The sequence below is a fragment of the Vespa velutina genome, chromosome 9, assembly GCF_912470025.1.
Source record: "Vespa velutina chromosome 9, iVesVel2.1, whole genome shotgun sequence".
In the NCBI taxonomy this organism is placed as follows: domain Eukaryota; kingdom Metazoa; phylum Arthropoda; class Insecta; order Hymenoptera; family Vespidae; genus Vespa; species Vespa velutina.
Window position 1 is genome coordinate 5,635,248 of NC_062196.1, and position 11,905 is coordinate 5,647,152.

The window sequence follows — 11,905 nt, forward strand, 5'->3', positions numbered from 1 at the left end:
ATAAAGTGTATCTTCGTAATGGGGGGGGGAAAAAAAAATGGCATACTGCTTTTCCGCAGTGCCTGTATATGGAAGCGACAAATTACCTCGTCTGACCTATTCGATTGCCCCCCAATTTGGAAATCGCGGTAGTTCGAGGAGCGACGTGAAGACTCAACCGTGCAGGCGTGCATATCCGAGGTTTTGGAAGAAAACCACGAACATGCACGCGCAATCGGGAGCCGAACACAAGCTACTTGAAGCGACCACGTGACAACACCCACTGAGCAGATCTGCCATAATCTCGACGTTTAGCGATCAATGTTCAGCTGTGCCATCACTAGCACACACTTCCGTCAAATTACAATCTTTGAACTCTTATAAAGATAAGATACCTTTATAGAGTATTTATGAGAAACTCAAGTATACAATGATATAACAGAGTCATCTATTGACAATATTGTGGAACCTCAAATTTATGCTACTGCGCATCCTTCGTTTTTTTATTCCTCTTAGCGGCAAATTTCAAATGTTCACTATCAACCCCATCTTTTTTAGCTTTCGAATTTGCAAATAATACATTCAATTTAAATGTTTTGTCCCTGCTCAGAAAAATGTACAAATATTTCGATGAACGCCGAATTTATACAAATTTTGACTTCTTTTAAGGAAGCCATTTTTCGTGATCATAATGGGTATTATATATGCCATTGTAAATAAAGAACAAAATCCATATATAGCCTCAAATAAGACAGATATTCCTGACTGTGTACCATGCCCAAACGAAGAAGACAGAAAACCTGGAAATCCAGGGAGTTTCGAGGATCTTCATAAAAAAGTGAAGGATCTTTATCCACAAAATTTTGAGGGTGCAAGATTAATAATTAAGAAAGTTCTCAGTTCCCATTTCAATGTAATGCACACAATAACGTTGAGTTCTGTAACTCCTTCGGGATACAAATTTGGCGCATCTTACATTGGCACTAAGGCAGTGGGCTTGCATGAGAAGTATCCGATTGTGAAAGGCGATATTATTCCAAATGGAAACATGACAGCAAATTTTGTACATACACTTGGATGTAGATTTAGATTCAAATTGTCTACGCAAGTTGCAAATTTTAAATACAAGGCTTCTAGTTCATCCATAGAATATCGGTCCAATGATTATACATTGGCATTAACATTAGCAAATCCAAAATTTTTAAAGCAGCAAGGAATTGTTGTATTACATTTCTTGCAAGCAATTACATCTAGGATTACATTGGGTGCAGAAGTAGCTTGTCTTCGAAATTCTAAAATTACTGGCGGTCAACAAACATTAATGTGTGTAGCATTCAGATATAATACAGGACCTGCAACATGGTCTGCTACTTTAGGAGAAGCTGGTCTTCATATTTGTTATTATAGAAGAGCAAGCAAACAACTGCAACTTGGTGTTGAGATAGAAACTAATATGAGGATTCATGAATCAATTGCCACTATAGTATACCAAATTAATATACCATATGCTGATCTAATTTTCAAAGGCATTGTTAATTCAGAAAGTAGTATTGGTTGTGTATTTGAAAAGAAATTATATCCAATTCCAGAATCATCATTAATCATTAGTGGACACTTGAATCATCTGAATCAGCAATTTCGCGTAGGTGTAGGTCTTGATATTGGTGTATAATTATTGTTAATTGATCATACAATATGTGTTTAATTGTATGTGTTCTGTGATTTATATCACAGACATCTATGAATTTTTTTTTTATTACTTTAGTAATAAAAACTGATGTATTGATAATATTCTTTTTATAAACTTTATTACTTATATCTTAAATTAAATAATGTTTGTATGCCTGATAAATTTTTTTGTACAACTATTTTTACTTCCAATCTAGTAAAAAAAAAAAAACAATTATAAGTTACACTATTGTATAATTATTAAAAAATATATACACTTAAATTCATTTAAGCATGTTTACAAAATTCTACACAAATTTTATATGAGAAAAGTACAATTGACAATATTAGTGATTATGTTTTGTAATAATCACGGTGATTAAATCAATTTTATTATAAATTACAATTAATTGTACCTTTCCTATTCGTTTATTAAAAATTAATAAAAAATCAATTTTCATTAATCATCTCCATTAGCTATTCTTTCATCTAAATCATCTTGTTCTACATGAAGAGCTGTTATTTTTAATTTAGCAAAATCTGTTTCAAATTTTTCACTTAAAAGACCATTTTCATCTGCATATTCTAAAATATCACAGATTAATGGGGACTCAACTCTTAACACATATTTGCATGTTTTTGGTTCTAATAAGAATAATGATATACTGGATGGACTGCCCATATGATTCTCAACACACTTTAATTTTACCTAAAAAATAATATTTATTAATAAATAATTTTATTTAAGATTATATTATTTGTTATTTGAATTTTAAAATCTAATACCTCAGTTTGTCGTAATTGGCCAATTTTTTCACAAATACTTCCATCGCTATAAAAATGTGATAAATATTTACGCACTTCTGGTGGTCCTGGTTTCTTATAAGGATGAGTAGCAATCCATTCCAAGTGTTTTTGTCTATCAAATTTACCAAGATTAACAGTAGTCTTAGTACCATCTTTTTCCGTATGATACTGGACTATAGAACGTCCAAAACAGAATTCATATTTCCACCAACCATTTCCCTGTTTATTATAATAAAATATTATTATGTTTCAGTTAATAAATAATGCATAGATACTTACTCCATGTAAACAATTTTTGCCACTAAGAAAGTTTTGGACCGAATTAATTTCTGCAGGAGTTATGTTTTGATCTATTAACGAATTAACAGAATCATCCTCACCATTCTGTTTATCAACAACATCTACTGGTCGTATTTCAACCCTTACACGAGCATCACCATCCTGGAATAAATTTTATATCATGCTATTATAAATACAGATTTTAAATTTAATCACTGTATATTGAAATCAATGTTAGATGATTAATATTGACTATATGCATAGCGTATTTATGCTTTGATTAAAAAAATTATTATTATTATTGTGTAAGATTAATAAAGATGCAGGAATCCATGATGTTTCATGTGATATTAATTATCACGTTATTTGTAAAATAGATCAAATAAACTACTAATATAGGTTAATAAGACTAGTGTATTAAATAAAAGATAGTTTTGCATTATATATTAACAGTTGGAGTTAAAACTCAGTATATGAATTAGTATTTAGACATTATATGGTTAAGAAATAAAGTATGTAGATGAAGAAGGGGCAGAGTGAATTAGATGTCAGCAAAAGCCCATGACATTATGTGACAACGGGCATAAAGCGTAAAGCCTCTCTCCCAAAAATGAAAATTTTCTGACCTGGCCCTCCTTATCTACATGGAAGATCGCATAGATTTTCTGCAGCTTGTTATCCTGTGTAAGAAATAATCAATTCAGTTTATAAATAATAAATGAACTTAAAAATAAAGAAATTATTAATTTAGTACTCAGAAATAATCTACTTGATAGAGAACAATAGCTTTGAAAAATTAAAATTTTAAAAGATTGAAGTAAGATAACCTTAATCCTTTTTTTATGATCTATATTAATCCAGCAACATGCTCTCTTTCATATGATCTAATAATGTTTAATTTAAATTAATTTTCAAATTTGAGATGTTCTGTGCATATCATGCGCTACATACAAAAAAAAAAGCCTTTGCATCTGTATATGAAACACATTCAGAAATGAATTGATTTTGATTTTTATATTTATAAATAAATAAATGTAAAAAAAATATATATTTAGACGAAGTTATCATTACTTTTTGATGTCGAAGTTTCAAACTCTCCATTTCCATTGCAACAAGTGCTCTAGGTTTCTTGGGTGTATTATCCACAGGACGGCATTCAATTTCATTTTCCTTAGAATCTTGTGGTTTATAATCAGGATGATAACAAAGCAATGGAGATAGAACAATGGCCTCATATTCACAGCTAGATGTTTCTTTTAATGAAAATATTTCATGTTTGCCATGTTGATAACATACATATAGAACTCTTATCATTCTTGGTTTACTGCTTATATCACAAAGTGTACCATCTCCCATTTTAATTTCAACATAAGGCATATTTATTCCATCTACTTTCTTTACTGGTATCTCTGGCTTTTTATCAGGATTTTTTGCTAATTCATCGTATTCAACGGAAAGTTTGAAATTTTGTGATTTGTCAAAATTACCAAGATAATATTCTTGAGTTTTGACCTTTTTTCCTTCTCTATCTTCATGATACTGGCGCACAAAATGGCCATGACATAATTCATAAGTCCAATAAGACTCTAACTATTCATTGAAATAGATTATTTGTTATAATGAATATTATTTCTCATTAAATTCATATTGTTTTTTAGTAAATACGTACCCTATAAGAACAAGTATTTTGACGAAATAACATTGATAATATTTCTATTGGATTTGATCCCTTATATACTTCATCATTATTATGTTCTTGTTCTATCATATCTGGTATTAAACATTGATAACGTTCATTATTTGCAGTTGTTATAAAATAAGGCTCAACATTATTTCCAGGCTCCTATAAATAAACAAAAAAATAAATTTTATAATGTTTTCGTTTAATCACATTTCTACAGTCTTTTTATTTTCATTAATATTCTCATATTATACTCACTAATAATTCTGTATTACTTTTGTCTGGCCAATTAATTTTGAATAAAATAGTATCATCGAAATTTTTTACTTCGTGGGCCCATGTATTGGCAAGTATAACGTTTAATACGTTGTAAATACAATAATATTTCCACATTTTTATAAATCAATAATTATTTTATCATATTTTGATTAAATATGTTAAAATTAGTAAAACGTTTATAAATTTATGACAGCAAAAAACCTTATTAATCAAATAGGCGCAAACGCCATCTATCCCGACGTACACATTAATTTTTAAATAAAAAGTAACAACCAATGAAAAATGTTATATTTCAATAATTTATGATATTACGAAGGTGGTAAAAATTTTATTTCTCCACGCTTAACTCTATTGATATTATTTTATAATTAAAGAAAAAAGATTCTTCGAAAAAAGAAATTATATTTGCATTAACGAAATCGTTCACTTCGATATATCCACGTAGTACAAGAAACAAGGTGAAACATATAGGTGACGTTAATTTCCCATGAATCATATAATAATCGCGCGGCAATCATTCGAAAAGAAATTCAAGCAACTCTTCGATTTAACAATTATTTCGTTAAAAGAAAGAAAAAGAAAAAAAAAGAAAAAAGAAAACTGAATAATTATGAATTTTTATTAATTAACGAACGACATTAATTCGATTTTAATTAAAAATCTTGAATGTTTTCAATTGTACGTCATTTTACAACAAAGGTTATATTAACGTGGAATGTATATATCTGATCACGTCAAATTCAACATGACCGCCATTGCTGCCGAGCAATTTGACAACGACCTAACGGAATCGTTGTGGTCGCTGAAGAGAAAATACAAGGACGGTGTGCCTTCTTAATTAGTGTACTTAGGTCGGTTGGACTGTATAGAACGAGAATTTTAAGAAAATCTCTTTCGATTCAAGAGACAATACGATAAGTAACGATAAGCTTTCTTAACTTTTCTCTTCGTGCAACGAACCTTCGTTGTCAAAGGAAAAGAAAAAGAAAGCAAAAGGAACGGAAACGATTGTAGAACGCGTGTGGCTTCACTCGAAATAACATGTCTGATACGCGACGTCGTCGAAAATCCAATCAATCGTGTGGTTCTGATGATCTCTCGGATTCTTACGAGGAGTTGAACGCCACAAAAGAGACTCAAGTGAGTGAATACATAAAATTCAATTACATACATTTTATTTTTCTATTTTCATGAGAATTTGCTCAATTATTTCAAAATATTTTTCTTGGATCTATCGATAACAAAAAATGAGGTCGGAAGCTCGATATTCTTTATTTAACTAAGTAAACCAATATTATATTTAAATACATCATTACAATTCGATAATTTACTTTTATTAGTAATTTTTTGGTTATCTAGTTCCGTTAATGTTTTACGGTTATCTCGTTCGAATGATTTTCGGAAAAAAAAACCTTGATAAATTTATTGATTTATTTATTTTTTATTTATTTTATTTTTATTTTTATTTTATTTTTTCTTTTTGTTGAATTTTCATAAAATTAATAACCATATGAGAACTTCGTAATGAGAGCCACAAAAACTCCTTGTTAATTTGATTTATTATGTGTACCTATGTTCTATGTAAATGTAGTATGGTAGACGTATTGTTTCTCTTATAGAGTAGCGAACAAACTGATGGTCATCAAGATTCGGAATGTGATGTTTATGTAACTGATTCTGATGTTGAGTCACAAGAAGGTGTATTGCGAGAAAGTGGAGATGGACAAGAAGAAGAGAAACCCCAAAAGAAATTAGACGATGATGAAGATAGACGAAATCCACAATATATACCTAAACGTGGAACATTTTATGAACATGATGATAGAACTACGGATGAAGTTATAGATAGTAATGCTGATACTACAAATGAAAGAGAAACTAAAGAAAAGAAAGTATGGAAAGATAAGGAGGATAGATGGGATCATGATAGGTATAATGATGAAGAACAAGCTCCAAAGAGTCATGAAGAATTGATAGCAGTGTATGGTTATGATATTAGAAATGAAGAAGGTCCACCTAGAGCTAGAAGGAGAAGAAGATATGGGTAAAAGTTATATTTTAATTATATATAAATTTAATGAAGTTAAAATGTTTTCTTTATTTGATATTTAATATATGTATATATATATATATATATACAGACGTGGTCCAAATAAATATACACGTAACTGGGAAGATGAAGATGCTTATGGTAAAACTGGTAATAATACATCATCTAAAAGCAATAATAGAAAGTTTAATAGAAGTGGAGAAGATTTTCCTGCGCTTGGTACTAATAAGGTGATTATAACTTTCTATAAAAATATTTTATGCATTCAAAATATATGTTAGAGCACATGGAACATAATAACATATATTAGAATTGTTTGCTTTGTATTTCTATACAAAGTATATTTTTAATTTAGTTAATTACATTATTGCTGATATTGATATAGATTGGACAGCATTGGATGTTAACCTCAATTCTTTTCTTTTCTTTTCTTTTCTTTTCTTTTCTTTCTTTCTTTCTTTTTTTTTTTTCTTTTTTCATTTTGACATTTCATATACATCACATCATTTTGACTGCTGCGGTCATTAATGTTGATTACAAATTTAATATTACTTATCATTTTGATATATGCGGTTTTGTAACCATTTAAAATTATATTTAAAGAATATTATTTCTTCAACTTTGATTATTATAGAATTCCTCCACAACTGTAGAAGAACCAGTAATATCATCAGCATGGTATAATAGTAAAAGTAAAACTATAAATAAAACACAAAACTTTCCACCTTTACAATCACAGCACGACGGGCAAAAGACAAAATCTTCCGGAACATCTATTGGTCATACGTAAGTAAATGTTATGGCAACTGTTATTATAAATGATATTTAGTTTAATTGTATATTTTAATTATTTTAATTGTAGAAATGAAAACAAAGTTCCAAATGAGTCCAATAATACAGTTTGGAAAAAAGAAGGAAAACATGGAAACCATAATCAGAATACAAATGGAAATAGTGGATCTAGTGGAGACGCAGAGAAATCTGTTGAAACAAAAACTTTACCAAGAGAAAGTAACAAACGGAATGTACAAGAGTCAACAAATTTCGGAACAGGCAGAACTCGTGGAAGAGGATTTAAGGCAAATACTAATAACAATGTATTGAGCAATAGAACAATTGAAACCAAACCAAAAGGAAGAGGAGCTGGTCCAATAAATTCTGAAAATAGACGAAGTAATGCAATACAGCATGACGATGATAATCAAATTATACATGATATGAAAAATATTCACATCAATGATGGTGGACAATATCATCAGAGTGGTAAACATAATAGTAAGTTGACATTTTATAAATGAGAAATCAAAGTTTTATAAATAGATTGAATTTTATTTTTAAATCTTTTTTTTTTTTTTTCTTTTTTTTTTTGTAGAAAATTACTATGCACAATCCCCGGGTCAACAAAGAGCAAACACTGTTCCACCAAGAATGCAGCAACAACAATCTCATCAAACACAATCACAGCAAGGACATCAGCAGCAACAAACAGTTCAGCATCAACAACAGCAAGATAGTTCTGGTAACAGACCAAAGCGGTATTCTAGCCTTCGTCAACGTCCAACAGTTTCTGAGAATCCTACACAACAGAATTATCAGCCCCCACATGGACAACATGGACAACATACACAACATCCGCAACATGCACAACATGCACAGCACGCACAGCATGGACAGCATGGACAGCATGGACAACATGGACCACATGGACAACATAGTCAACATGGTCAACATGGATATTATACTCCTCAAGGTAATTAAACAAAACGTATTCTGTGTATAATAGAGTAATAAAATTAATAATATGAAAGTTATAAAGCTGTTTCTTATATTACTGGATAGATTTAATATCTATATGTAATATTAACGGCCATTTTATATGCATTTATATAGCTGGAAATCCAAGAGGCGTTCTAGACTCCCAAGGTAAGATGTGACGTACTATAGTCACGTAAAAACGTTTCTTTTTTGGAATGAACTTGGAGGATCTTATTACCGATTATTTTTTAATTTCCCTACCATTTTCAAGAAATATGTCTGTTTCAAAGTTTTGAACCATGACATCATATCTGTACAGGTTATCCACAAGGACATTTCGAACAAACTGCACCCGTTGCTGCTCCAGCTGCTCCTATGGCTGGACAACCAGTAATACCTTTGCCACCAAATGGTCAACCTGCTAGCTATGCTCCACCTCCATTTTTGGTGCCACCACCTCAGTTTATACCACCTCAAACTGCTCCTCCTAGCATAATTAATTATGTTCCTGGACCCAATGGACCAGCATTTCAACCAAATTTTCAAGGCTATCAAAGTTACACTTCTCCTGTACAGGTAAATTTTGTAATCAGAATAATAAATTGTTCTTGGCTGTTTGATTTAATTAATAAAACTCATTCAATATTAATCAATAAAATTATAGGCACAAGGGCCACCTCCACAAGAATTATTCCAACCACAAGGTTGTACTTATTATAGTCCTGTGCAACAGCAACAGCAACAACAACAAACAGCTCCTGTAAGACGACCAAAGGCAGCCATTCCAATTCTTCCACCCCCAGATAATCAGCAACATCAAAGTAGTCGTGGCAGAGGTAGAAGTACTCAATCTAATCAACAAACTAACCAACCTGGTAGTGTACAACAAAGTGAACAAGAAGTTAAAAGTAACTCAGTGGAAAGTGATCAAAAGACTGTGCCAGGACAGTTTGACAATCTACAAAATGATCAATCAGAATCGATTCAACAAAAGGAAGAAAACTTAAGTATAATATCGAGTAATATAGGAAACGAAGAAAGTGTAACTAAAAATATTGATGACATAAATACATCAGTAGAAATTTCAGTCGTTACAACGGATAAAATAGAAGATATAAATAACAAAGAAACACTGAAGACAGTTGAAGATAGTAAAAGTGTGATTACTTCAAAGTTTATACAATTGGACATTGATAAGACTGATAGTGAACCACCTAAGCTCGAAACTACTGTTCCTGAAACTTCTGTTGTTGAGGAAGCGGTTGCCTAAATAATCCACATGAGATATTATTGATAGAAAGAGTTATTAGAATATCTAAAGGTTCTATATAATAATCGAGTTGAAAGGAGATGTGTTATCGCAAAGATATCCTTCTGTTTGCAGTTTTATAATGTCTTTTGTAGAGATATTACAAAAAGTGAAACTGGGAATCAATCAGATATTAGCAGTCCCAGCAAGTTGCTTCTTGTATGCTATTGTATACTGAATAATCCAGATTCCTGCTAAGTGCAGGATGTATCTGTTACATATAAGACATACAGGTTTGTCTAAGATATTGCAGTTTCCATTTTGAGTCTCTTTATGAATTGTATCTAATGTCAAAACATGAAACTGTATTATCAATATGTCGATAATACACAGAAATTTGTCAATTACTTTTCATAAATGAGAATTGATTATCTAATTCCATTGGGAGGAATATGCGATCTTGAACGTCCATTTAGGCAAGCCTGTACAACACCATGTAGCGGATATATATTAATTCTTTATCAATTATATAACTCAGTCAAACTATGTAAATTTCTAGTTATATAAAAATTTATAAGTGATAATTACGGTTCCTTATATGGCTGGTTTTTATTGATTCATATTTAACTATACTGCCATGTATTTTACATTTTGTTTCTTTCAATATTCAACATGTTGCAGTCGTATTGTACTTTATATTGAATTCCGCTACTTCTTTCCAATTAGGGATTGGTGATTTACGTGTACCGATATTTAACAAATACATCCTCTATATAATATATTCTAAAATAAGATATAGCATATTAGATAATTATGCTGTTTGAAATGACGTTATAATTACTAAAATGCTAAGAAAAAAGATTTCTCAACAACATGATCACTGTAAATACAATACAGTTCAGTGCATAGCTGTTTCATTAATTGTCTTATCGATCCTTATGTGATTCGAATGATCTATTTAAATGATTAAATAAAAAACTTAGCGTATTTTAATTGAGACATATAACTTTAGTTATATATGATATTTAACACTACTAGAAAGAAGCTTTTTTCTTTTTTTCGCAAAATCTTACGTGCAAAGCATTTATTTGATCATATAGAGAATCAAACATTAAAAGGAAAAAAAAAAGAATAAAAACAAAAGAAAAAGATAATACTAAAAAAAAAAGAAAAAAAAAAAATAAGAAAAACGAAATATTTTGTATGAAGTCGCGTGATCTATATATTTTTAAAATATACACTGCTAATGCGTTTTTAGGGAATGTCCGCATTTTCGATCGGTTTTTCCCTTCTGGGTAAATAATAACGATTATTTATATATACACTATATATATATATACATATATATATATATATATATATATTGTTTCTATCATTACACTAAAAACGTTGCAGCTTGTAAACAAAATGTACCGCTAATAACTTGATTATATAGCTTATAAGTAAACCAAAAAAAAAAAAAAAAAAAAAAAAGAAAGGAAATGAATAGGTTCAGGTAGTCTCTGATTTATATGTCACATTAATCCTGTTCTTGTAATACCTGATAAGAAATAGTCGTTCATAACATACATAAATCTGTACAAATATTCTGATGTATGTATGTATAATGGAATATATTATTTGATTCCATTTATATACATCTGATATATACAACAGTATATTATACAGATTCGAAATTATTACCGAATTCACCTCGGTAGCGTAGAAAAATGACACTTATTAAATTTTGTAGATATCGCTCCGTTTAGTATATACAACTGTATCATAAGAGAATTGTTATGAATACTAAATAACACCATTATTTGCGGAAATATACGCTAACAAATTGTCACTTAACATTGTACCTACGAGTACATCTCTTCATTTACTTAACAGACATTTAGTTCATCCTTTTTTTCTCTCTCCATTTTTCTTCTTGTTTTCTTTCTTTCTTTCTTTTTTTCTTTCTTTCTTTTTTTTTTTTTTTTAAGAGAGAATTCAACGTTCATTTTAAGTGCGTTTAATGTTTACAAAATAACACAATACAGTTTTGATGACTTATCCTTTTATTATCAATTACGTTAAAGCTTCTCTACTTTCGTTGCTAAATACATATGTATACGTGTATATAACTTCTAAATTTTCATATTCAATTAATATCGACGGATTTAATACATGT

The 11,905-nt window shown here is 30.0% G+C and overlaps 3 protein-coding genes across 5 annotated transcripts; 2 read left to right on the forward strand and 1 right to left on the reverse strand.

Moving 5' to 3' along the window:
- Positions 1-30: 30 nt before the first annotated feature.
- On the reverse strand, positions 31-5,313 carry LOC124951766 (endoplasmic reticulum lectin 1). 2 transcript variants are annotated; one of them, XM_047500627.1, is made up of 7 exons: positions 4,673-5,309; positions 4,403-4,576; positions 3,805-4,323; positions 3,360-3,413; positions 2,734-2,895; positions 2,434-2,673; positions 31-2,356 (listed from the first exon to the last, which is right to left on the reverse strand). In XM_047500627.1, the coding sequence occupies exons 1-7, from the start codon at positions 4,805-4,807 to the stop codon at positions 2,108-2,110; spliced, it is 1,533 nt and encodes a 510-aa protein (XP_047356583.1). In that variant the 5' UTR covers positions 4,808-5,309; the 3' UTR covers positions 31-2,107. The 2 variants fall into 2 exon arrangements, with proteins under 2 accessions (XP_047356583.1, XP_047356584.1); XM_047500628.1 differs by lacking the exon at positions 3,360-3,413 and having other exon boundaries at positions 4,673-5,313.
- LOC124951770 (mitochondrial import receptor subunit TOM40 homolog 1-like) lies at positions 161-1,887 on the forward strand. The gene has a single exon (XM_047500644.1). It carries the CDS (start codon positions 671-673, stop codon positions 1,649-1,651), a length of 981 nt encoding a protein of 326 aa, XP_047356600.1. The 5' UTR covers positions 161-670; the 3' UTR covers positions 1,652-1,887.
- Positions 5,139-11,816, forward strand: LOC124951764 (protein CASC3-like). Of its 2 annotated transcripts, XM_047500621.1 has the most exons (9): positions 5,139-5,833; positions 6,313-6,737; positions 6,835-6,973; positions 7,378-7,529; positions 7,606-8,018; positions 8,116-8,493; positions 8,634-8,666; positions 8,818-9,074; positions 9,163-11,816. In XM_047500621.1, the coding sequence occupies exons 1-9, from the start codon at positions 5,735-5,737 to the stop codon at positions 9,766-9,768; spliced, it is 2,502 nt and encodes an 833-aa protein (XP_047356577.1). In that variant the 5' UTR covers positions 5,139-5,734; the 3' UTR covers positions 9,769-11,816. The 2 variants fall into 2 exon arrangements, with proteins under 2 accessions (XP_047356577.1, XP_047356578.1); XM_047500622.1 differs by lacking the exon at positions 8,634-8,666 and having other exon boundaries at positions 5,141-5,833.
- Positions 11,817-11,905: the final 89 nt, after the last annotated feature.